Source organism: Ceratotherium simum, chromosome 17, assembly GCF_057802395.1.
Source record: "Ceratotherium simum simum isolate JZ-2026a chromosome 17, ASM5780239v1, whole genome shotgun sequence".
Classification (NCBI taxonomy): domain Eukaryota; kingdom Metazoa; phylum Chordata; class Mammalia; order Perissodactyla; family Rhinocerotidae; genus Ceratotherium; species Ceratotherium simum.
This window is the reverse complement of record NC_141916.1, coordinates 5,459,912-5,485,422: the sequence shown is the minus strand read 5'-3', so window position 1 is coordinate 5,485,422 and position 25,511 is coordinate 5,459,912. Positions and strand designations below refer to the sequence as shown.

Sequence of the window (25,511 nt, the reverse complement as noted above, 5' to 3'; positions counted from 1 at the left end):
GGTGCTCACTGTGAGCACTAGTACTGTTTCCTGTAGGAACAGATACCTTTTTAATATTTGTTTCTTTTTTTAATGTGTGTTTTCTTTTTAAAGACGAGCCAAGCTTTACAAAGGGTACCATAGTTTTTTTAAAAAATAGTTTTTCTTTATCAAGTAATTAGACTAACCAAAAGGTCCAAAACTTGGTATTTATAATGAAATAGGCCTAAGGACTTTGAAAAATAGTTGCCCTCATTCTTGAAGAATGAAAGCTGAGTGTTCACATTTGAAGTTTTTTGAAGTTGACTACTTTGTTAGGAAAAAAATTTTTTTCTAGACCTCGAGGAATTTTCCTGGAACACCAGGAGTTTGCATATCCCAGTTTGATGATTTAAGAAATTAAAATCTACTTTGTGAAAGTCTTTCGTTTGAAATTTATCTCTAGAATAATTTAAAATAAAAATCATCAGAGTGAAAACTTGTGAATTCCCCATGAGTGTATTCCCGGAGCCTAGTTTGAGGAGACTTGGTGAGGATATCGGGATTGGGGTTGTTAAGGAGGCAGGCCTGGGTTTGGCTATTGGCCCTTTCACTTCTTAGCTTTTTTATTAAAGGCAAGTTGCTGAACCACTGTAAACCTCAATATCCTCATCTGTAAAATGGAGCTAAGTAAGGATTAAATGAAATAGTGCATGTAAAGTATTTGGCTCAGTGTGTGACACACAGTACTAGTGGTAATAGCAGCTAACCCTTATGTAGCACTATGTGCCAGGCCCTGACTAACAGTTATAATTGTCATTTAATCTTCATGAGGCAGGTGTTATTCCATTCTGTAGATAAAGAAACTGAGAGAAGGAGAAGTTCAGTAACTTGCCCAGGGTCATGTCACCAGTAAGTGCAGAGGCCGTATTTAGACTCAGATAGCGGCTCTTCACCACTCTGCTAGATTGCCTTTTATTAGGTGTAAGCACATAAGGACTCTGTATATGTTCTCCACTATTATTATTATTATCCAGAAAATTATGAAGGATATGGATGGGTGAAGCAGATTAATGCATCAGATCCTAGAAATGCCAGGAATAATCTGTGAAACAACAACTTTACAAGAAAGTACAAATTTGTACTCACTTAACAATTAGGAATCATGTGGAACTATTTATCCTACTTAATGTTTAAGATTAATTCATTGGTGTATAAGGGGGGAAATCTGCTATAGTATAATACAAACTAGAATATATAATATGTAAAACTATAAAACATGATACACTTTCTAATTTTTAAAAGATTTTCACAGTCTCAAAACTGGTGGGGAAAGTGTTCCTCTAATTTGCATTACCACTTTAAAACTTATGTTTTCCATTGTTCATTTTCAAGATGTAAAGACCTGTAAGTATAGTACATTTGTCTTCCCTTTTAAATAAACTTTGTATATATATATTTTCCCTATACTTATATTTGGTTTACTAGGAATGAAGCATTCTGTAATTGCAGGGATGCTTTAAAAAATTAGATATTTTCATGAAATTCCTCAGTAGAGTTGTGAAGTTTTTAAACTAACTTCTCCTTGCTCATTAATTATTCTATATTAACTTTACCTATCTGGAGAATATTTATGGAAATAAAAGGAACCTCATTGCAAAGAGATATTTATAACATGAGTATAAAGAGATATTTAATCTAGTTTATAAGTAGTTTAAAAATGAAGTATACCTTAAACTATTAGAAATCTCCTCCAAAATATATAGTAAACATGTAGTAGTAACTTCTTTATGAAAATTATATTATTAATGGTATATCTTTATTCTAATCATGTATTAATTTATCATATACTAAATATTGCTACCATTTAATTTGGAAACCCAGCCCAATACTAATTGTGGAAATGGTTATAATGATTATTGTCTCATAACTTTAGATTTTGACATTCCTACTTAGAATCTATTTTTAACAGATTTTGAAGTAAACCAGTAGCAGTATATTTGAGTAGTAACCTTTGGATTTTGCTGTTTTAGTAATGCATGTTATAACCTGAATGACACAAGTGATAGTTTAAAGGAAAATCAAGTTGGTCTAATTAATATTCTTTATTAACAACACTGTCAAAAATAATTTTTAAACAAGAGTTGACCAGAAAGGAAGTGTTTGTTTTAATATTTATTCGTTTATCTAACATTTTATAGTTAAATTTGACATTTGACATGGTTCCTTTGAAAATATATTTCTAAGGAAATTAGCTTTTTAAAAAGATTATGAAAATTTATACTAACGAGTAATAATGTCTGAAAATAGATCTATTGTGTGGAAGCCATCATATATTACTTTTATGACGTCTTAATTTTTTTCTTTTTTTCTAGAGATGTAGAGTGTAAAATTATACCACTGATTTGGTGTGGGTAGCAGATTTATTGCTCTATGCTCACAGCTTTTTGCCTAAAATGTTTTTGCAAGATGACTTCTGAATTCATCTTCATGGCTATGTTGATATCAAATGGCAAGCTAACGTTTAGAAATAAGGCTTGGTGCAAAACTATGCAAGAGTTTAGTTCAGCTGTCCTTGAACTAATTGAGTGATAAGTATGCACCAACAATTGCTCTCCTGCCCTGAATGTGACATGAAGAAAAAAAAATCCTTTAACAGCAATGGGTGTTTTAACACATAGCAGAACATTAATTTTGTTTTGCAGTTAGAGACCCCTTTTTTATATGTATATGTGTACGAAAGGAATTTGCTGATTGTAGCTCATTCCTGAAAGCACTTTATACTTATAAAGGAAGCTTTTGCTCTGTAGGAATTCACCTAGGTATAATTTTTTAAACTTACTTATAGAGAGACCATTGAAATTAATTAGGAGAGGGGAAATCTTAGAATATCTGTTTCTTTTAGTCCCTGGGCTATGGCTTAGAACCTTGGTCAGTCTTATTAATAATGACTTCCTAGGTTTATAAGGGTACCTCCCATAGTATCACAAATGCTTTCTGGTTTTAGTTCACTTGAAACATTTGTTAAGTTTCTCCCATTCATTCATCCATTCACTCACTCACTCATAAATCATTTCTTGAGCACCTTGAGTGCCAAGGATATGCTTTCTAGAACTATAGGAGTGACACTCTTCCCACACGCACACTGCCTCCCCTCCTGCCACATTGTGGTGGCCTTCTCTTCTCTTTCTAAATATTTATGCACTAGCTAGCCTCCAGAATTGTGATTTGGTTACTGTGCAACACTGTTTCAGATTTGTATATTGTGACTTGGAAAACATAACTTTAAAAATTCGTTTCTGCAATTTGAGTATGCCCTATGGTAAAGTTTACCACAGTGTGTACTAGACACAAAAGAAATAGTTTCATATCTTGAAGGTTTTTACAAGTAATTAAAAAAGTAAAAAAAGGAAGAGACATGAAGAATGAATTTGCCAAAAATGAAAATGTCATCAGTCTCAAGTGTTTATGATTATGGTTCAAGATGTTCTAGAAATATTCTTATGCTTATGACAAAAAGTCTTTCTTTTAAAAATGACATCTCCAAATGTCTCTTCTTTCAGATTCTAAAACCTTAAATGATAAAAGCGTTTATAGAGAACTTTCTGTGTGAGCACTTCGTTTTAATTTTCATGAGGGAAACTGCTCATATTACCTCCATGAGAAAACTGAAGTATAGAGGGAATAAGTGACTTGTAAGTGGCTTGTCCAAGATCCCACAGCTACTAAGTTTTGGAGTCAGCATTTGAACCTGTGATCTGACTTCAAGGTTCACAGTCTTAACCATTGGGCAGAAGTAGGTTTTCTTATGTATCTTCTCTCACCTGCTAACTTTATTTGGGCAGGTAAGTCACTCCTCACCTCTAGGCCTTGGTTTTTGCATCTGTCGAATAGGGAATAGTAAAATCAACTTTACTTCCAGCCAATGACTTTTGTAGGGAACTAAGGTGATAATGTCTAGGGAAATGCTTTGGAGAAATTTGAAGTGATATATAGCTGTATATTTTTAATGCTGTAGGTTAGAATTTCCCAGCTACAGTAGTCTAATTTAAGCAACACGTGTTGAGCACTATAACATGTCTTGTCAGTAATATTCGTAAGTAATAGAAGAGTTGGTTAAATTTATAGTCCTTATCAGTCTTTTTAAGCCTTTCTCTCAAGCTGTCTGAGCAGATAAAAGGAGTCATCTTTTTACATTACCTAATTGGTGCCTTATCGCTAGGCATTGAAAAGTAATGTTTTTATTTTTGCAGTTATATTAATTTAATAGGTTTTGAAGCACAATTTGAAACTAAATTTTAGCCTTGTTGACCACTAGAAGGTAGATTTGCTGATAGGAAAGTGAGAGGTGGGATACATTGCTTTAATTCAAAATATAGTAGTGAATTTGAGACAGAAAAACATTTCTTAGGAATGTGGGTGAGTCTTAGAGTAAGCTTCTGTTAACATTATCTGAAGAACAGACAGTGCATGCAGCTGAAAGAGAAGGATGGCCTGCCACGTGCTGTTCTTAAGCTAGTTTGTAAGATAACCTGAGTATTGTTATTGCTCAAGTGGGAGGATGAGGTATGTCCCTATGAATAGGCAGTAGATTGAATGGGGATAATCCAGAGATTGGGGGATAGAAAATAAAATGAATTTGATAAACAGGATATTAAAATCATGCTGCTTAACATAGATGTTCAAGTTACAAAATAACATGTTTTAGGACAACCTTAAACCAGGGATGTTAATTGGTGTTCATTCTTTTGCCCTTGAGTTCTGAACAGCAACAGTATAACTACTTCTCTGCCATAAGTTGTTATTTTCCTTACAAGCATCTTATCGAATTGGAATAAGTGGCAAATTGAACGAAAAAATATTGTCCCGGTTCTGTATGCACTTTTATTTATTATTATTCTTATAATTCTTATTATCCTCTTCTTCTACTATATAGATACTGCAAAGGTGAGGAGATTATTGATATTTTACTCTGATCTTGGCATCTAGACTTATAATTCTTCCCTCATTCCCTTGTTGGTTGCACTATTCTTAGAATCAGCAGTTCTTTAATTAATTGCAGTTTCACTGAGTGTTTAAATATCTGAGGCCAGTATTGCTGAATGGTTCCTTAGTAATTAGTCCCGACCCAAATCAAACACAAGTTGTATTTATGATTTTTTTTATTTGTGCTTGAAGCCAAATTGCCAATATTTTTCATATGAGAACAAGAACACAAGGGACACCCCATATATGCCCAAATGAATATGCTGAATTTTAGAAAAACACATATTACACACGTTATCTTGAATTCAAACTGTCATGAAGGCTGGGGGAACAGTGTTCATCCGTGATGATGTGCAATGAAAATGAATCACCACTGTTTGGGAAAGCTCGTTGAAACAGAAACCAAACTTCTTTTTTTACCTCCTCCCTTTCCCTCACCAAAAAAAAGAAATAAATAGAACAAAGTAAAAAAAAATAAATAAAATCATGCTGCTATATTATAAGGAATTTAAAATGCATTTGGATGTTCACTGTCTTAGATAATTCATATGAAGCACGTAATGAAGTTTTTGTCCCATTTTGCATTTGAAACTGTATCAAAGATGTGATTGGTTTAGACTAGAACTGTCTAATAAAAATGTAATACAAGCAACATGTAATTTTAATTTTTATAGTAGCCACATTAAAATGTAAGAAGAAACAGGTGAAATTAATTTTAATAATAAATTTTATTTAATCTAGTACACAGTCCTGTGCCACATAATGTTTCAGTCAACGACAGACTGCATATATGAGGGTGGTCCCAGAAGATTAGTACTATATAGCCTAGGTGTGTAGTAGGCTATACCGTCTAGGTTTGTGTAAGTACACTCTGATGTTCCCACAATGACAAAACTGCCTAACAACTCGTTTCTCAGAACATATCCCTGTTGTTAAGTGATGCATGACTGTATCTAGAATATTATCATTTCAACATATAATCAGTATAAAAATTATTGAGATATTTTACATTTTTTTGTACTAAGGCTTCAAAATCCAGTGTGTATTTTATACTCACAGCATTATCTCAGTTCACACTAGCCACATTTCAAGTGCTCAGGAGCCACCTGTGGCTAGTGGCTGCTGTATTGGATAGCACAGGTCTAGACTGCCCTTAGTTATGGAGTTAACGTTGTTGGTTTAATGAGATCTAACAGCTGCTAGCATTTGAATCTTACAATGTGCCATGTGTTGTGTTCTCTATAATAGTTTGATTAATCTTTATAATAACTCCATTTGTAGGTTTTATTATTCTCATTTTGCAGATACAATGTGGTATAGAGATGTTAATTTGTCTAAGGTCAAACAGGTATGATAGTCTGTAGCAGAGCAAGTATTTAAAACTAAGTCTGACCCTAAAAATCCTTGTCCTCTTCACTGTATTGCACTGTTTCAAAGCTTGGCCGCTTACCTTGGGCAGGTAGGTGAGTGGGATTTAGTTCTGCCACTGCTCAGGTATTTTTGATTTACTGCAGTGACTTACGATTTAATTACTCCCTATTTTAAGGTATAAAGGGCTTCTTAGCTTAAAGTGGAAGTTATATCCCCTAAATTCTCACTCATGTTTGTGATTAGGAATATTCCTTAATATTCTTTTCACCATTTCCTATTGTAAACTGCTTTGTACAACTCTTCAAACTAGACATGTAGGAGGGAGGGATGGCCTTTTGATTCTGGCACATGACTGTCCCAGGAGATAAGGGAAAAGTCAGCTCCTGTTGAGAAAAATGAAAACAGAATGACTAATACAACATTTGTTGGGGTAAAAAAAATTTTAAGAGTTTCAGTACCTCACTTTGAGAAAGATTTTGGGATGCTTTTATTCATCATGATCTTTGAATGATCTCAATTCAGTATCTCAATCTCAATAAAAATTATCTCAATTCCTTTACAAGGTGTTATTTTATGGTAGATTTATACTTAGCAACATCTCGTAATGAATTTGAGTAATTTCTTTGAATTACATTTAGATTTCTAGAGCATGTTTGCTCACAAAGACAAACTGTTTACTTCCAAAAGGGAAAATGGGCAGTCCTTAATTTTTGAATGGATTGTCTTCCAGATCATGTGTAAAATAGTTGTTGTTACTTGGAACATGTTTAACTGCAGTCACATGCCACTTAACAATGGGGATATGTTCTGAGAAATGTGTCGTTAGGTGATGTCGTCATTGTGTGAACATCATAGAATGTACTGAAGGGGAACAAAATTGGCCACCTCAAAATGTATCTTGGGCCGGCCCCGTGGCTTAGCGGTTGGGTGCGTGCGCTCCGCTACTGGCAGCCCAGGTTCGAATCCCGGGTGCGCACTGACGCACCGCTTCTCCAGCCATGCTGAGGCCGCGTCCCACATACAGCAACTAGAAGGATGTGCAACTAGGACATACAACTATCTACTGGGGCTTTGGGGGAAAAAAAAAATAGAAGAGGATTGGCAATAGATGTTAGCTCAGAGCTGGTCTTCCTCAGCAAAAAGAGGAGGATTAGCACGGATGTTAGCTCAGGGCTGATCTTCCTCACAAAAAAAAAAAAAAGTGTGTCTTTAACATTAGAATTACTTTAGGCTGATTATTTTTAAAAAAACACAAGACGCAGAAAGTTTTTCTTCTTACTCCGCCTCAACTGCCTGAAAGAATTCCGATAAATAAACCTGACTCAAGAAGTGAGCTGTTATCTTAGTATCACGTGAACTAGGTGGTCAATGGGGAAGAACCTAGAAAAACCTGTTTGTTGGACTGTCCTCTGTGTTCTTCCGTTTCTGTGTGGCCATACAAACACTTACTTTCCAAACCTTTGCTCCTTTTCACCTACCTGTGAATTGTTTTCCTTCCCTTTGAAGTTCCTGACTCGCCCCACCCCCAACATCCTCTTTTGTCTTTAGCTATGGATGGTATTTAAGGTGAGGGCTTTTGCCATTTTGCCGAGTTACTCAGTTGTCCTGGGTTTCTCCCATGTACACATGTTGTTAAACTTTTGTTTTTCTCTTGTTAATCTGTCTCATGTCAATTTAATTCTTAGACCACCCAGAAGAACCTAGAAGGGTAGAGGAATAGTTTTCCCTCCCCTGTAGTACTTAACACAAACCTAGATGCTATAGCCTACTACACACGTAGGCTATATGATACTCATCTTACGGGACCACCGTTGTATATATGGTCCATTGTTGACCAAAATGTTATTATGCGGCACGTGACTGTACATTGTTTTTAAGTTTAAGTTCCCAGGCTAGCCCATAGAAGTCTATTTAAAACCGTATCCTATTTTAGCACTAATAGAGTATTGGTTTAAGTTTTGGGTCCTCAGAGTAGTGGATCATGTTCTGTGGGAGATGGAGGAGGAGGAAGCAAGTTTATTTTTGGCGTTTTATGTTTTCTCCTACTTTTCCATCTCTTAACTCCTGTGCTTATACTGGCCTAAGCTTCCTGCTGTTCTAGTATAATGTTGGGCAAACATTTAAGTGCTCAGTACTTCAAATGTTTTTCTTTTTTAAAATTGAGATATAATTGACATATAACATTGTATTAGTTTTAGCTGTACAACATAATGATTTGATATATGGCTATATTGTGAAGTGATTACCACAATAAATTTGTTAACATCCATCACCACACAGGTACAATTTTTTTTTCTTGTGATAGAATTTTTGAGATTTACTCTCTTAGCAACTTTCAAATATACAATACAGTATCGTTAACTATAGTCGCCATGCTGTACCTTACATCCCCAGGACTCACTCATCTTATAACTGGAAATTTGTACCTTTTGACCACTTTCACCCGTTTCATCCACCCCAGCCCCACCTCTGGCAGCCACCAATCTGTTCTCTGTATCTATGAGTTCTTTTTTTTTTTTAATTCCACATACAAGTGAGATCATACAGTACTTGTCTGTCTCTGTCTGACTGATTTCACTTAGCATAATGCCCTATAATAAATAATAGGTCCATTTATTGGGTACTTGGCAAGTGTAAACATTTAATCTTCTTAAGTGTTTTTTACATCATTTTACAAATGAGGCATTTGTAGTGGAGGATTAGGTTAATCACTTTGTCCAAGGTTATAGGTCAGAGAGGGGAGTTACAGAGTTATGTTGTTGGTTGAACCCTAGCAGTGTTTCTTGAAAGCTCATCCTCTAACTATTGTACTGTACTGCATTGTTCCTTCACATGCCCTCCTCTTTACCAAATCCTAACTTCTTTTATTCCCTCAGTTCAGCTCCTTTTAGCTAAATGTTAGGGAAAGCCATTTGATTGAGTTTAATTCACAATATTGTAGAATTCTGATACTGAAAATTACTTGATTTAATTTATGATAAAATTTGATAATGTGGTTATCTTTAGTGAGGATTGAACCAATATGGAATCAGAGTTTAGCCCACCCTCTCTAAATCATCTTTCATCCTTATATGTGTAGTAGTTGGGTTGCCTGCATTTTCTAGTTAGAATTTATGTCAGTAGTCCTCAGCTTATGGGCTGAAAACATTTTGGGAGCTGTACCCATTACAAAGTGTTTGTTGTCTGAGGACCTAACAAATGGTTTGCCCCTCTCGTATTGCGCTATTATTTGTCAGCTATATACAACTGCTATGAATAGAATACAAAAAATTATTGTATTCATGGTAGAATTTTGTCATATTGTCTTAGTGAGTAAATAGTAAAAATACTGTTGTGGTGATCTGAACGTCTTGATATAAATGAAGAGGTCCTTTTACTTAAAAAGTGGAGAACCGTTGCTTAAAGCCCGCTATAAGGAAATTATACTGGTTATAATTTAGAATTTGTTTTTAAGACATTCATAGCGAATGTCGGGGGATCTGTTGTAATGTTTAAATGTCTGACTGACTGACCAACCTACCAACTGGTGAAAAAGCCCTTTAATCTCAGAGGTGATTGTACTTCAAATACAAGACCTTTGTTAAGCCAGATTCTGTCTCTGATTAGTGAAGTTAGTGAAAATTTTGGCAGTTAGTGAAAAATTCAGGCATTATAAAAGATTTTTGGGAGAGATCCTTGCCTTGGGGGTCTTCCCTTATCTCTTCCTAACTCACAGATTTTCTAAGAACTCTGTCATTTCTTTCCAGTAGCTCCATGACAGGGACAAATGAGGAATGGAGTACTGGTATATTGTATTATTTTGTAAACTGAGTGCTGTCTGTTTTTTTATTTCATGCTAGGATTAGGAAAAGAAGAAAAAGCTAAGATTTATTAATCTCTTTTCCCCCCATATTGCTAGACATAGTCACAAAACATCCCATTTTGTATTAGGTTACTAGGGTACCAGAGAGGTGACTTGCCTAAGATCGGAAGTCATAAGTGTTGGAACTAGTATTTCTTGCTTCAGAGATTTTCTTTCACTTTATCCCACTGCCTTTCAGTGTGAAGAGATACTTTTCATTCATCTAAATGACATACCTCCAGAAGTAAGCATTACTTAGAGAAAAATTTGTATTTTATTTAAATTTTAAAAATTTAATTTGTAATTTAAATTTTTAAAATTGTACTAGGTTGAAATTAATATAAAACAATTATAAATTATATTAATTCTATGTCATCCAAGAAGGAAAAGGATAAAAATATCACCCAGTCACTTTGAAACAATTTAGTACCTTTTAAAAAATTCTGTAATATTTATGTTAGAAAATTAGAGAAGCTAGGGTGGTTTAGTGTTCGTGCCTGAATTTTGTTGTAGGCAGAATATCAGTCCAAATGCATTTTTAAAAACAGGAGTATAACATTCTGTTGGGTTGGTTTAGGTTGCTTATTTTATTTTTTTGAGCAAACACTTCTTATCTTCTTTAAGATTCCTTTTTGGTTAATAAATTCTGTAGGGATTATAATGTGGAATAAGGATACTGAGTTTCATCAATAACTGCTAGTGATGAAGAAACATACAAGTACTGCAGTTAAATAAATAAAAATCCATGCACCTGGTGTTTAAAAAGCAAGACTAAATAGCCTATAGTAGGATGTACAATTTGAAAAAAAAAAAGGAATAAACAGCTTAAAGTAGTAATTCAAAATTCTGGCAAGTCAGTCTGCTAACTAGAGCAGACATCATATGAATGTAAATAACTACATTTATCTGTGCTTTAATTTACACGACCTTTTTCTACCAGTTCATTACAGGGTTGTTGCCATGCTTTTTGTCTATTTTTGTTAATAAATCCTTGTTCTGGGGGAAGGGAGATCACACTGAATGAATAAAGGCAGGTAAACTTCAAGTCAACGTTTTTGGCACATAAGATCATCTTAGAGTTTAAAGAAGTTTTAGAGGTCATTAGCTACTTTGGGCAATGGCATTTGAGAGAAGATGATGTTTTAGTTGAGCCATTTTGGTCATAAAGACAGTCTTAAGAAACTGAGCCTTTACTCTGAGGATATGTGTAGACTGGGACTGTAAAGACTTGGGGAATCAATTCAACTCAAGGGAATCTAGGTGTCTACTTGTATGTGTGCCTCTGTCTCGGTAGTGTGCTCAATTTTGTATTCGTTATTTCATTTAATTCTTAAAACAATCTTAAGAGCTGGGTGTTATTCTCATTCCCTTTAGAGGAGGAAACTGAGGCTTAGGGAGGCTAAGAACTTGTCCGAAGTCAGCGAGCGGCAGAACCAGGATTTAAATACCGGTAGTCTGACTCCTGACGTGGAGTCCTTGTCCCCTACTGCACTATCTGCATGGTTTTGTATCATCTTGTGTATTTGTTTTTGAATTTCCTTTGGAATTATCCCCACCTCCTCCTTTAAAAAAAGTCTTGCAGTCTGCTGGACCAGGAGTTCCTAACCCCAGTGGTCCATGAATCTTAAAGAGGCCATAAATGGACTGCAAGTGAACAGTAACTCCTTGAAATTATATGCACATTTTTTGAATATGTGTGCATTTTTCTGGGGAGAGGGTCCATAGATTTTATTATTTCTCAAAAAGGTCCCTGACCCTACAAAGTGGTGAGAATTGCTGCACTGTCAGCTGCCCTGGGGAAGGTGCTGCGAGTTTTCATCTTGGTATGCTTCAGCACCTGGTTTTGGGTTGCTCAAAAAATATTTTATGAACAGAATTTAACAAATAAAAGCTGATATGTGGGGAAATACTCATGATCAGGGTGTTTTAAGATCCCTTGAATGTTGACTAAATGGGTATTGAAGCATCAGTTTTATTTACTTGGTTCAGAAGACTGTTTTGTTATTGACAGGTTGAAATTTCCAGCTCTGCTATATAGTAGTTCTACGAAGTTAGGTTTCTGAAGTCAGAGCATGAAGCAAAAATTAAGCATGGTGAAAACTGGCAGTGAAAAGTCCCCTAGATTTAGAGGCTGCCATATGGTCTCTCAAGAAGACAAGTTTTTTTCCTCCAGCGTAAGGATAGACTTTTTTGGTACCTGATGAAGCATTAAGGACCATAGTACATCTTTAAACATTAAAATCATAATGTTTGAAGTATTCGCAGTATGAGAGCCACATGGAAACTGAGAGCAGCTGAGGAAATAGCATTGTCCTATCTCTCATCTCACGGTTTGTCTAGGGCACATGATTATTGACCGTAACAGCCACTAGAATGATTGTGGGGAATTGCATTCGTCATTTTTTTAGCATTCATTCACGCATTTTTATTCGTATTCTCTTGTTCTGCTACAAGTAGAAGTTGTAGAAGTTAGAAGTAGACATTAGGTGAAAATCGGCCATGATCGCAGTGTATGTGGTAGTTTCTGTCTGTTGTGTTCATGTGTAAGCATGGGTTTTACTCTTAAGGTTCCATATAGTATTCACCAACAAAAAAAGTCTTATTTAGCCTAGTTTACCACATGTTGTAACTGCTTATATTTTGTTTTATCCAGTGGTTTTGTTTTTGACCTAGTGATGACATACTTAAATTCCTGTTTCCCAAATGACTTCATTTCTGTCTGGTTTCTTCCAGAGCTAAAAGTCAGGATATAACTTGTAAGCACGTTACTCATAAAGTCAATGACAGTGATTTCCTTTTTAGCTCCAAATTGAGTTTATATGTTTATTTCGGTCATACTTCAATCTCTGTGCTTTGTCTATACTTATAATGCCCTTTTCCCTTTTATCAGAGCGCTGTTCCTTATCCCCATTAATGAATGGAATGAGAACTACTATCATTTAGATTTTCTTTTTTTTTTTAGTTCTATTCACCTTTTCATTGCTCTGCAGCTTTTCTCTTTCCAATTTCTTATTTGCATATTGTCTTTGTGGTACACAAAACTAAACTGGTGGTAGTATTTATTATCTCTAGTCATTTAAAATGTTAAATACATGCATTGTAATAGAGAATGTTACTAAGTAGAAGATCTCTTGTATTTAATTGTATGGGAAATGCATGCTTCTTTATTGCATTGCACTGGAGATAGGTTGTACAGTGTATCACAGATCCTTTTGGATCTCCAAATTCTCATTTAGCAATATTCTTTCAGAACAGACCCTGTTATAATACAGTTTTACTTGTATTCTTGGCATTGTAAACCTTGAGGAAGTGTTATAGCCAGTCTCTAGTGTGTAGCAGTTAATGTTTAAAATCTCTTAATACAGTGAGCTGTCATCATGTTTAATAAATTACAGTATTGCATTAGCATAAATTCCTTTGGGTGCCAAGTTATCTGTTGCACAGATGCTTGGTATTATTTATAGGTTTATATTTAACCTTTGTGGGTCGACTTGCTTTTATTTTTCTGTTCACTTGTCACCATGCAGTAGCATAATTCTTTAACTGGCATATGTGCGAAAATAGTTTTCAAGAAGAGATCTGTGAAAGTACTGAAAAAGCAGATCACTCAAACTTTTGGACTTTGAGCAGAGTAGTAAGATAAAGCTCCCATAATTTAAGTAGACATATCGCTTTGTCTTTATTTGAATGTGTTCTTATACTGCCTTTACTGCCAACATTGGGTAAACTACAGGAGTGTCTTTAGCTGACAAAATTAGATGGAGGCAGCAGCCTAATCGTTTCCCTCTGGAGTTTTGAGCCACTAAGACTTAGGGGTATGTGTGGGTATGTGTTGGGATGGGGAGAGATTCATTATTAACTTTATATTTTATCTTCAAGTAAGCTGTTTAGATTTTCTTCAAGTCTAAAAGTCTTCTTTTGGGTTAAACATTTTTTGAATGGGAGCTTCAATTTTAGTTACTAGTCAGATTCAGTAGTCAATAATTTTATCAAATATTCTTTGAGTTATGGATGCTCTATTAAGATATCAGAGTTCATTTTTGGAAGGAATAGACTATCATTAAAGTCTTTTAAGTATGTATTATTTTGATATTTTCTTGAATTGCTAGTGATCTACCTTTCTAATTTAGTAATAATTTTATTTTAGGTAAATGAAGCTGGTCTTGTAAAATCATTGGTAGGTGAACTACCTCCAAAACAATAGAGTGTGCATGTTGGAAAATAATTTTGAGTGTTTGTGAAACATTTACTTTTTGAAAATTACTAGATACAAGCTCCTATATTTTGGCTGTTTTCCTATATGCCAAGTTTCTGGCACCATTTTAAATGTAAAAAAGATAACTTAAAATCTTATTTGTAGGGCCGGCCCTGTGGCTTGGTGGTTAAGTGCGCGTGCTGCGATGCTGGTGGCCCGGGTTCGGATCCCGGGTGCGCATCGAGGCACCACTTCTCCGTTCATCCTGGGGCCGAGTCCCGCATGCAGCAACTAGAAGGATGTGCAGCTACGGCATACAACTATCCACTGGGGCTTTGGGGGGAAAAAATAAAATAAATAAAATCTTTAAAAAAAAAAAAAAAATCTTATTTGTAAATGTAAATTATATGAATTTAAAAAAATAAGACTATATTAAGCAAGTCTTTCTAAAACAAAAAAAAACTTTACATTACCATAACTTTTAGTTTTCTGTAAAAGAAGAGGAACTTTTCTTTGTCAGTTTTCAATTTTTCAAGAATTTAGATTGAATTGGAAGGAAGAAAATGTTTTTTCTTGTACAATAAGCTGCAGCTTTTAAAATTAGGGTTTTATGGGCCTGGCACCGTGGCTGAGTGGTTCAAGTTCCACTCGCTTTGCTTTGGTGACCCAAGTTTACGGGTTCAGGTCCCGGGCGTGGACCTACTCCACTCACCAGCCATGCTGTGGCTGGGTATCGAAGTGATTTTTTATGGGTTCTCTGATAGGATTTTAGCACCATCAACACACATTTTTTGTTGTTTTCTATACTTTTCCTCTCCTAGAATTTTATTATGAAAAATTTCAAACAGAAAATGGAAAGAATTGTGCTGTGAGCACTCATACACCCACACCTAGATTCTACACTGAATATTTTCAGTATTTGCTTTATTATATATCTTATCATCACTCTGTCCATCCATCATTCTGTCTTTTTAAAAAATGTATTTCAAAGTAAGTTGAAGACTTAGGATACTTCACCCTTACATGCATTATGCATGTTATTAACTAAAGTGAGGTTTGTTGTTTTTTTTTAGGTAAAATTTACATAATGCACAGATCTTTAATGTACCATGAGGTGAGTTTTGACAAATGCATCTAGCTGCGTAACTTAAATTCCTACAGATACAGAACATTACCTTCACCTCCCAGTTTCCTCATGCCCAGTCAGTACTCTAGCACTGTTCTCATGTTTTCACCATCGTTTGGTTTTGCCTGTTCTAAAACTTCATGTAAGTGGATTCATAGAATACTCTTTTGTGAGGCTTTTTTTGCTCAGCAAGATGTTTTACTCAGCAAGATTCGTCAGTGTGGCATTTTGTTTTTTCAGTGTGGCATTTTCTGGTAGTTCATTCCATTTTATTGATCTCGATTTATTTTTAAGGCTCAGGTTTATTTTAGGCAGAAATTATTGCCCTTTCCTAAATTCTTAAAGCGCTCTATACTAAACTCTAAGGTGGTATGGATTGTTATGTATCATAGCCACTCGTTTATCTCCACTAATCCTTAAGCAGCATGTTCTCAGAACACGGTCTATAGACTGTGCTCCATAAATACTTGTTGAATGGTCTATGGTTAGAAGTCATTCTTTTGGCTTTTGTTACAGAGATCCCAAACTTGGAGTACAATTATAATGTGAAATTAATGCTTGAATAAAGACAAAAATTTAAATTACAGTCTGTTATCATTTTTTCCCCCCTAGGAAATCTTCATTTTTATGGTGAGCAAATGTGAGTCTTTTAAATGACCACACAGTTGAAAGAGACTATAATGTTTATTATCATATAGATACAGAATAAGAACCAACCAAATAATAGAGCTATTGCCGACTTAATTGTGGGTTTTGACCTTTTATTTCCTTGGACACATTATTTTAGTTTTCATTATATTCATACTACTTTGGTATCCACATTTAAAGCCCTTTTTATTTAATTTTATAAATTCACTGTGTATGTTCTGTCATTTTTTAAGGATAGCTTATTTGGAAGTAATATGGGATTGTTGCCTCTCTTAAACCAGAGCAAGTGAAAAGGTGGGAGCCCTATAGGATATGAGAAGTGGAGAAGCTTTTGAGTTTTTGCTCTCCTTCCCTTCTCTTTCACTCATCACCCCCATCTACAGGTACCTCTGTAAATCCAGATAGGTAGGTGGGATTAAAATGAAAAGATGATTTATAAGTAGAACAAGGGTGGTAAAGAGTTTACCTTGGGCAAGTTTTTTTTGGTTTTTTTTGTTTGTTTTTTTTTAATTGATATTTTAATAGTTTTTAACATTGTGAAATTTTGGGTTGTACATTTTTGTTTGTCCATCACCATATATATGACTCCCTTCACCCCTTATCCCCACCCCCCCCCCCCCACCCCCCCTTGCCCCTGGTAACCACAATACAGTTTTCTCTGTCCATGTGTTGGTTTATATTCCACATATGAGTGAGATCATACAGTGTTTGTCTTTCTCTTTCTGGCTTATTTCACTTAACATAATACGCTCCAGGCCCATCCATGTTGTTGCAAATGGGACAATTTTGTCTTTTTTTTATGGCTGAGTAGTATTCCATTGTATACATATACCACATTTTCTTAATCCAATCATCAGTCGAGGGACACTTAGGTTGCTTCCACTTCTTGGCTATGGTGAATAATGCTGCAATGAACATAGGGGTACATAAGCCTCTTTGGATTGTTGATTTCAGGTTTGTTGGATAGATTCCCAGTAGTGGGATGGCTGGATCATAGGGCATCTCTATTTCTGATTCTTTGAGGAATCTCCATACCGTTTTCCATAGAGGCTGCACCAGTTTGCATTCCCACCAGCTGTGTATGAGGGTTCCTGTTTCTCCACATCCTCTCCAACACTTGTTGTTTTTTGTCTTGGTGATTATAGTCATTCTAACAGGGGTGAGGTGATATCTTAGTGTTGTTTTGATTTGCATTTGCCTGATGATTAGTGATGGTGAACATCTTTTCATGTGCCTATTGGCCATCTGTATATCTTCTTTGGAGAAGTGTCTGTTCATTTCCTCTGCCCATTTTTTGATCGGGTTCTTTTTTTTGTTGTTGTTCAGTTGTGTGAGTTCTTTATATATTATGGAGATCAACCCCTTGTCAGATGTATGTTTTGCAAATATTCTCTCCCAGCTGGTGGGTTGGGCAAGTTTTATAGTAGACAGTTTTTGTCCATAAAACTTTGTCTATTTTGATTGCTGATTTAATCTCAATATTCACAGTAACTTGTTAAGTATACTTGAAGTGAACTGTTCCTGTGTTTTAGAATGACTATGTATTTAATGGAGCCATGAAACAATTGGAGACCTTACAGAGAACAAATGGGCAACGTGCTGTTGCAAAAGAATGTACTGCCTTGTTCACCCTGTCCATTTTTAGATCTGTCTGGCTAATGGTGAAATGCAGAAGTGTTTGCCACACAGGTGCAGTGTTCTGCAGCTGTTGGAAACATTTGCCCCCCACTTCTTCACATATAATTATGCTCTGTTTTAACCATTAATGCTAAAAGATGGGATTTGAGAATTTGAATGTCTGTTTACAAGAGGTACAACTCAGAGAGATAATTGGTCACTTAGGCAGCTGAATTTAGCTGCCTAGATCTTGAAGTTTCCAAAGACTAAAACCTAGCCTTAAGGTCATCGAGTTTTAGAATTATAAGAGACTGCCTTTGAAAGCGCATGTCTGCAAAGTTACTGCCCTCTGGACTGGCCTTCTTGAGGACAGGGCTTATATGTTTTCATTTTTTAATTTCCTGCATCTAGCATAATGCCCGGCACATAGTAGGCACTTGATATATGTTTGTGAATATCTTACATTGAAAGATGATGCCAAAATATTTTTTAGATGTGGTATGGTACTAAATTAGAAAATTATGATTTTTTTTTTTAAACTGATGCCTTGTGGTAAGTTTTATAGCAGTGTCATGAACAAAGTGCCATGGCAGCAGAGAGAAGGGGAGTGATTAATGCTTCCCATGGTGGTCATGGGACAGTTTATATTTTGATATATCATGGAAAATTTTTCCTGGACTACAGTTAGAGAACTTGGTCTTGAAGCCTTTTCCTCAACTAAGAGACAACAGTGTATTCTCCAACAGCAGTGTCTTTTCCTCCTTATCCCCATTTTGAGCATTTTTCATGCATTATATCATAAGGAGATGATAAGTTAAATGATTCTAAATCTGAAAGTTCTAGAGAAGAATGCTTTTCTTAAATAGAACAAATATTTTCTTTTCTGTAGTTTTTTGTCTGATGAAAAGAATGTAGGCTTTGGAGTCAGACATAGGTTTGAATCTCACCTTTTTAAACTGTAGTTAGCTCAAGGAAGCAACACAACCTCATCATGCATTAGTTTCCATAAAAATCGGGGTAATACCTGCTCTAAAATAGTCGTATAAGGATGAAATGAGCTACCACATGAGTACATGGCATCAGTATTCGTGGAACATACCAAGAGCTCAATAAATATAATTTCCTTTTTATTCAAAGGAGAAAGTTGTAGCGTGATCAGGATTATAGTATGCCTCTGGCATTGGTGAAGCTGTTATTCTAGAAGACTGCAGTATGCCTTCAAGCTTCCATTCGTTCAACATGTATCACCCAGTATGGGCAAGACATTGAGATATGTAGAGATTTTGCAGTCTTGTTGGAGGAGGAAACAAACAACAAATAGTTAAACTATAATATAAGGTAGTGAAGATACTGAGAGTAAATACATCGGGGTTCTGAGGTAGTGAAGATACTGACAGTAAATACATCAGGGTTCTGAGAAGAGGAAGGTCACGATGAGCTGCAGTGGTCAGGCATCCTTTATGATTGGAGCAGAGCTGCAAACTGGACCTTGAAGACAGAATGAAGCAGAAGGAAAAACACTCAGGCTTGAAGAAGACCAGAAAAATCAAAGGCTCAGAGCCTTCCTGGCAAATTTTTTTTTCAGCTTTATTGAGATACATTTAATATATAACATTGTATAAGTTTAAGGTATGCAACGTGTTGATTTGATACATTTATGTATTGCAAAATGATTACTACCATAGCATTAGCTAACATCTCCATCCTTTCATGTAATCACCATTTCCTTTTTGTGATGAGAACATTTAAGATCTAGTCTGTTAGCAACTTGCAAGTATGTAATACACTATTTTTAGCTATAATAATCATCATGTTGTGCATTAGACACCCAGAACTTGTTAATCTTATAACTGGAAGTTTGTACCCTTTGACCAGTATCTTCCCATTTCCCTCAGCCGTTGGCAACCACCATTTTACTCTCTGTTTCTATAAGTTTAGCTTTTTTTTTAGATTTCACATATAAGTGATATATAGTATTTATCTTTGACTTATTTCACTTGGCATGCCTTTAAGGTCCATCCATATTGTTGCAAAGGGCAGGATTTCCTTCTTTCTCATGGCTGTGTAATATTACATTGTATGTATGTATATACTGTACCTTCTTTATCCATTCAGCTTTTGATGGACTCTTCGGTTGTTTCTATATCTTGGCTATTGTAAATAATGCTGCAGTGAACATGCGGATGCAGATATCTCTTTGAGATCCTGTTTTCCTTCCTTTGGATATATACCCAGAAGTGGGGTTGCTGGACCACTTGGTAGTTGTGTTTTTAATTTTTTGAGGAACCTCTACACTGTTTTCCATAGTGGCTGCACCAGTTTACATTCCCACCAACAGTACAAAAGTGTTCCGTTTTCTCCACATCCTCACCAACACTTGTTATCTTATCTTTTTGAGGATAGCCATTCTAACAAGTGTGAGGTGATGTCTCATTGTGATTTTGATTTGCATTTCTCTGATGATTAGTGATGTTGAGCACCTTTTCAGGTACCTGTTGGCCATTTGTATGTCTTCTTTAGAAAAATGTCTATTTAGTTCCTCCCAGCAGAATATTTTTGTATACTGGTAATTGATAGTAGTTTCAAGTATTCAGAACAGAAAAATCTCAAGGCTGACTGAAGTTGCTTGTGCTGATCCAGGGAAAGCAGGAGGAAAGCACCCTGAATTTACTATCTCCTCAGTTTTCCTGGGTCGTGAATAACAGATCTTTTTTTTTTTTTTTTTTTTTGGTGAGGAAGATTGGCCCTGAGCTAACAACATCTCTTGCCATTCATCCTCTTTTTTGCTTGAAGAAGATTGTCCTGGAGCTAACAACTCTGCCAGTCTTCCTCTATTTTGTATGTGGGACGCCACCACAGCATGGCTTGATGAGTGGTGTATAGGTCTGCATCCGGGATCTGAACCCGCGAACCCCAGGCTGCTGAAGCAGAGTGCATGAACTTAACCATTATGCCACCAAGCTGGCCCCCAGATCATTTATTTTCTAAATGCTTAGACCTCTTAAACTTAATCAAGAGAGTGACCCACGGCTTATTACATGTGCCTTTTCTTCTAAAGCATAAGCCAGATAACATGCCTTCAATTCTCTGAGGTTTCTCGCTCAGAGTAATATATAAAAGTCTTCGAGGTACTACATTATTTGTACTTACTGACTCCTTTAAATGATCTTACCAGGTTGACTTCATTTCTTGCTATTTGCTGTCTCATCCACTCTGCTCCATTTCCAGGAGTAACATGATAGGCGTGCTATCCCTTCACAGCCTGTACACTTCTTGTTCTTCCTCTCTGTAAACCTCTTCTTTCAAGTATCCACATGGCTTGTTCCCTCTGCTCTCAGGTTTTTATACAAATGCAATCCTCTTAGTAAGGCCTTCTCTGACCATCCTATTTAGTATTGCTTCCCTCCCTCACATGTCAAGCACCATTCCTGCTGTTTTACCTTCAAAGCACTTAGAACCATTTGACATGCTATATATTTTAAAAATGTATTTGTTCATAGTCTCTTCTAACCCCTCTAGAACATAAGCTCCTTGAGGGCAGGGATATTTCTTATTTTATTCACTGCCACATTTCTGATGCCTAGCACAAAGTACTCAATAAATATTTGTTAAGTGAATAAACTTTATCTTTCTTTGTGAGTTGTAAAAGGACTTTGGTCACCACAGACTTTTCTTCCCTTTACTGCCCTTGAGTGACCAAAATGGAGTCTTTCTGAAGAGAACATCAATTTATTTGGTCACCATTAACCATGTACTTTGTGAATACATTTATAGGTTGATATACTTCCTTTTTTTTCCTTTTTATGTGTGAATTCATAATGGTTGATAAATTTGATTTCAGCCTAGGAGAATGAAAAAAAGTTTACACTTGACAGAAAGGATCAGTAAAACTAGTAACATTTTTGAAATTGATGTGAGAGAAAGAGGTTTGGAGGAGAGTCAACAATGTGTTTATAAGTAAGTAGGAAATTATCACAAGATTAAAGTCAGTTCCTTGAAGCAAACTGTGATGGGAAATCATTGGATGATTTTGAGGGGTCTAATAGTATAATTAATTTGATTTTTTAAGAAATTTGGTTTTTACAATCATTAGGATAGTTTAAAGGGAAGTCAAAATATTAAGGACATTTACAAAGAAAAGTTTGTATGTTTGAGGTTTGAAAGAATCTGAACAAGAAAGTTGAGGGAGAAGTGGCCAAACCAAAAGAATTGGAGAAGAGTGGTGATGAGAAGCTGTTGGAGGGGTGGGGCATAGAGGAGCCAATACCAGCTCTGAAATGCCTTCACGAGTCTGCCTTCCAGGGGATGGAAGAGTCAAGTGTGAAATACCAACTTGGCATTATCATTGCTTTAGGGTAAACAATAAGAACTATGATTTACTCTCAGGTCCTTCCCTAGAAAAGAGGTGAATGAACGAAGTGGCAGTTCTTTGCTGTGGGATGCTTTGGGAATATGGTGTCTTCTCTACAGTTGCCTATTTGGCAGGCGAGGGAGGAATATTTTCACTGGGGTTAACAATATGTGTTGTTTCCATTAAAGACTGAAGGTAATTTGGGTGAGATAAAAGATACTGATGTGGTGTTAGAAATACTGAAATGATTTGGGAGAAGAAAAGTTAAATGTATAAAGATGCTTCTTTTAGAAATTTGAGGGCTTTTCATTTGTTAAAATTGCTGTTTTTAGATGGAGTGTCCTTTCTAAAACTTAACCTCAAGGCTACGTTTTACTTCTGTTGTTGTTAATTTAATAGGTGTGTCTGTTAATTTAATAGATGACAGTTGGCATAGGAAATTGGAGGAAGATTTCTTTAACAGAAGGTGTGTAGGATGGGAAGTATGCTGTTGGCTTTGTAGATATGTTCTACTCTTGGGTGTCTTAGCCCATTAGACAAGAGGCAGAAATCTAGAAAGATACAAAGGGCAGAGTGGTGTTTTTCATCAGAATTACTCTTTGGCCTTCTCCTTGTTATCCTATCACTCTCCCTCCCCAGTTGCTCAAGAACATCCCCTTCTCCAGCTGCCTGCAGAACTGAACACTTTGGCTTCAGTGTTAACACACACAGGAGAATACAGAAGGGTGGATGTAGTCTGGATAGCACAGCCAACACTTCTCAAGCTCTCTCGGTGTGTACAGTACTACGCTCGGCACCGGCATACAAATGTGAACAACACACGGACCCTCACAGTAGCTCAGTCTAGTGGGAAGCATCTACAATCTACAGTCATAGCTTCAGGGAGATACTTGAAGAGCTAGTTTTCCATTTAATAATCTTGACAAAAAATAACTTTTTACAGTCAAAAAATAATGCTATCATGGCTTTTCTCTGTAGACATTAAAACCTGTTTTTGAGAATTGTGTTTTAATATTTTTAGAATTCTTATAAAGAGCAAATAAAATATTGTTTGACCAATTTATTTTAAGTAGATTGACAAGGCATTTTTTAGTAGTATATTGAACTAAATATAACTTTATTTTAAATTGTTCAAATTTTACATTAATAAAAATTAATATTATTAAAAAGTATCTTTTTAGTCCAAGTGTGTTCTGATTCGTAACATTTTATTTAATCTTTAAGCTATATTGTTTCTTTTTCCTCTTCCCCATTGAGTACTTTTGATCTACTATCTTTCAAAATTTTTTCTTTTCCAGCGTTAAAACCCTGTTGCTCCAAAGAAAAATGTCTAAAAATCCATTAGCAAAATCCTTTTAGATGATAGCAGGGTATGCTTTTTTATTGTACCTTGTTAAACTGGTCTCACACATGAACTTTCTTAGAATCAGGCAGTTCCTGGTTCCTGTGGGACTTCCTGTTTTCTCAAATAAAAATAGAAAAGCACCTCAGAAAGGAAGCCTGGCCAATGTGGCTGCTTTGCAGGCTCAGTCAGTCCTGGTTGTGACCTTACCTATCGGAAAGCTTTGAGTATTTTTGCATGTAATTAAAAATAGGTGATCAGGAGGAGATTCTAAGAAACAACCGTGAGAGATGCTACATATTCAGCCATAAACTTGTTTGTATCTTTTTTTGGGGGGTGGGTATAGGGACGTTGGATGGAAAGTGGTAAAACTTTTCCTCATAATATAGTATTTATCGGAAATACGAAGTTGTTTAGTCCTGAGACTTAATCGCTACTTTGATCTGTGTATTTGTTTCTTGCCACTTTTCCAGATGTTAGCGAGGATTAGGAAGGTTTCTTTTTTTAATCATTAGAAGTCAGAATTATAAGTGAATTATTCAGTTTTAAAGCATCTTACAGATTTCCTCAAGTCGTAACTGCTTTTAGTCTCTATTTTGAAGAGAAACCAAGTTAGGGTGGAAGCATGATACAGTCATTAACAGTAACAGTAACAGGTAACATGTATTAAGTGTTTGATACTATGCCAAGCATTTTATATGGTTTATCTCATTTAATCCTTTCATCTGTGTAAGGTAGGTATCATTATTACAGCCTTCCTTTATAGAAGAGGAAACTACAACTTAGAGTAGCTAAGTAGATATTAGTTCAAGGTTATGTTGCTAATAAATAATAGAGCTGGAACTTGACCCCATCCACTCTGACACCAGGGCACCTGCTCTCAGTTATTACAGAGAAAACCACAAATTCAAAGAGAGAATGGTAAGTATAGTAAGTCTGAAAAATTACTTCCGACCTTTATTATTATCAGTTTGTTTACATGTTTATATTCAGTTTTAGCAAAGTACATGCTGACATTTCATAGGGCTTGTTTAGGTAGCCTCTAATTCTCATTCTTCAGTGATGCTAATAGTTTTCTTTTTTTCTTTCCTTGATAGTAAAAAACCCCTTTGATGAAACATTTGGAAAAATACAAGTAAGTAAAATATCACAATAATGATATTTTGTCTCTTGTTTTATATGATAAAAGTATTAGGATAACTTTCAACTAAAAAATAGTAATTTTAAAGGTTCTTTTAGGCTGAAGCAATAAATTTTCTTATTTTGAGTATTCCTTAGGTATAGTATAATTAAATCTGATGGATTTTTCTCCTAAGAGCTGACCTGTTTATCACTTTAAGGTAAAAGCCAAGTGCCAAGTGAAATGGCAGTGGCCTACCATCTGGGGATCTGGTCTTACCTTCAAAAATATGCCTGTTGCCTTAAGTTGTTGGAGACGCTAGCAGTTTTTGTCCTCTTTGCCCTCGTCTTGTCTCTCTTTGGAGCTTTTGCTCATTGGCGTGCCTATTCAGCCATCAGGGAGGCAAAGGATTTAGAAAGAAACATAGCCCTCAGGCTACCTCTTCATGATTCCTTTTCTTTTTGAAGGATCTGTAATATTAATTTTAACCTAAAGTTTACTCACATGAAAATATTTTTCACTTACCATCATTATTGGCACATCAAAGATTAAGATATTTGAGCTTGTATTATAATACACACCTAGTTGTTAATTTTTTTTATTATAGGAACTGACAGTAATATAGACCTGTATACAAAACATTATTTACTGTGCTGAAGGATGTGTAATAATGTGTAATCAGATCCACAGAATATTACTTTAGATTATTAGAGTGGGACTTTGTAATGATTATTTTTAGTAATATTCTATTGCAGTGATATTTATTTTACAAAAAGTTACAATATTACACTGCCAGTTACAATATTAAGTATGGCACTGCTACTGGCATTATTATTTATGTTTGTATGATATGCTCACTGAATGTGGGAAACACAAGACTTTATTTTCTTCTGTATAATTTTCCCTGTGAGGGGAACTGAAATTCTGAACCTCTAAATAATAGCAATAATTGTAAT

General features: G+C 35.5%; 1 protein-coding gene across 1 annotated transcript in view; it reads left to right on the top strand.

The window, feature by feature from the left end:
• The window catches only part of LEMD3 (LEM domain containing 3), a 67,115-nt gene that overhangs the window by 8,192 nt on the left and 33,412 nt on the right, over positions 1-25,511 (top strand). The window contains exon 2 of the mRNA XM_087442068.1: positions 24,533-24,570. Coding sequence (XP_087298194.1) covers positions 24,533-24,570 — 38 coding nt within the window. The remainder of the gene's footprint in view (positions 1-24,532; positions 24,571-25,511) is intronic.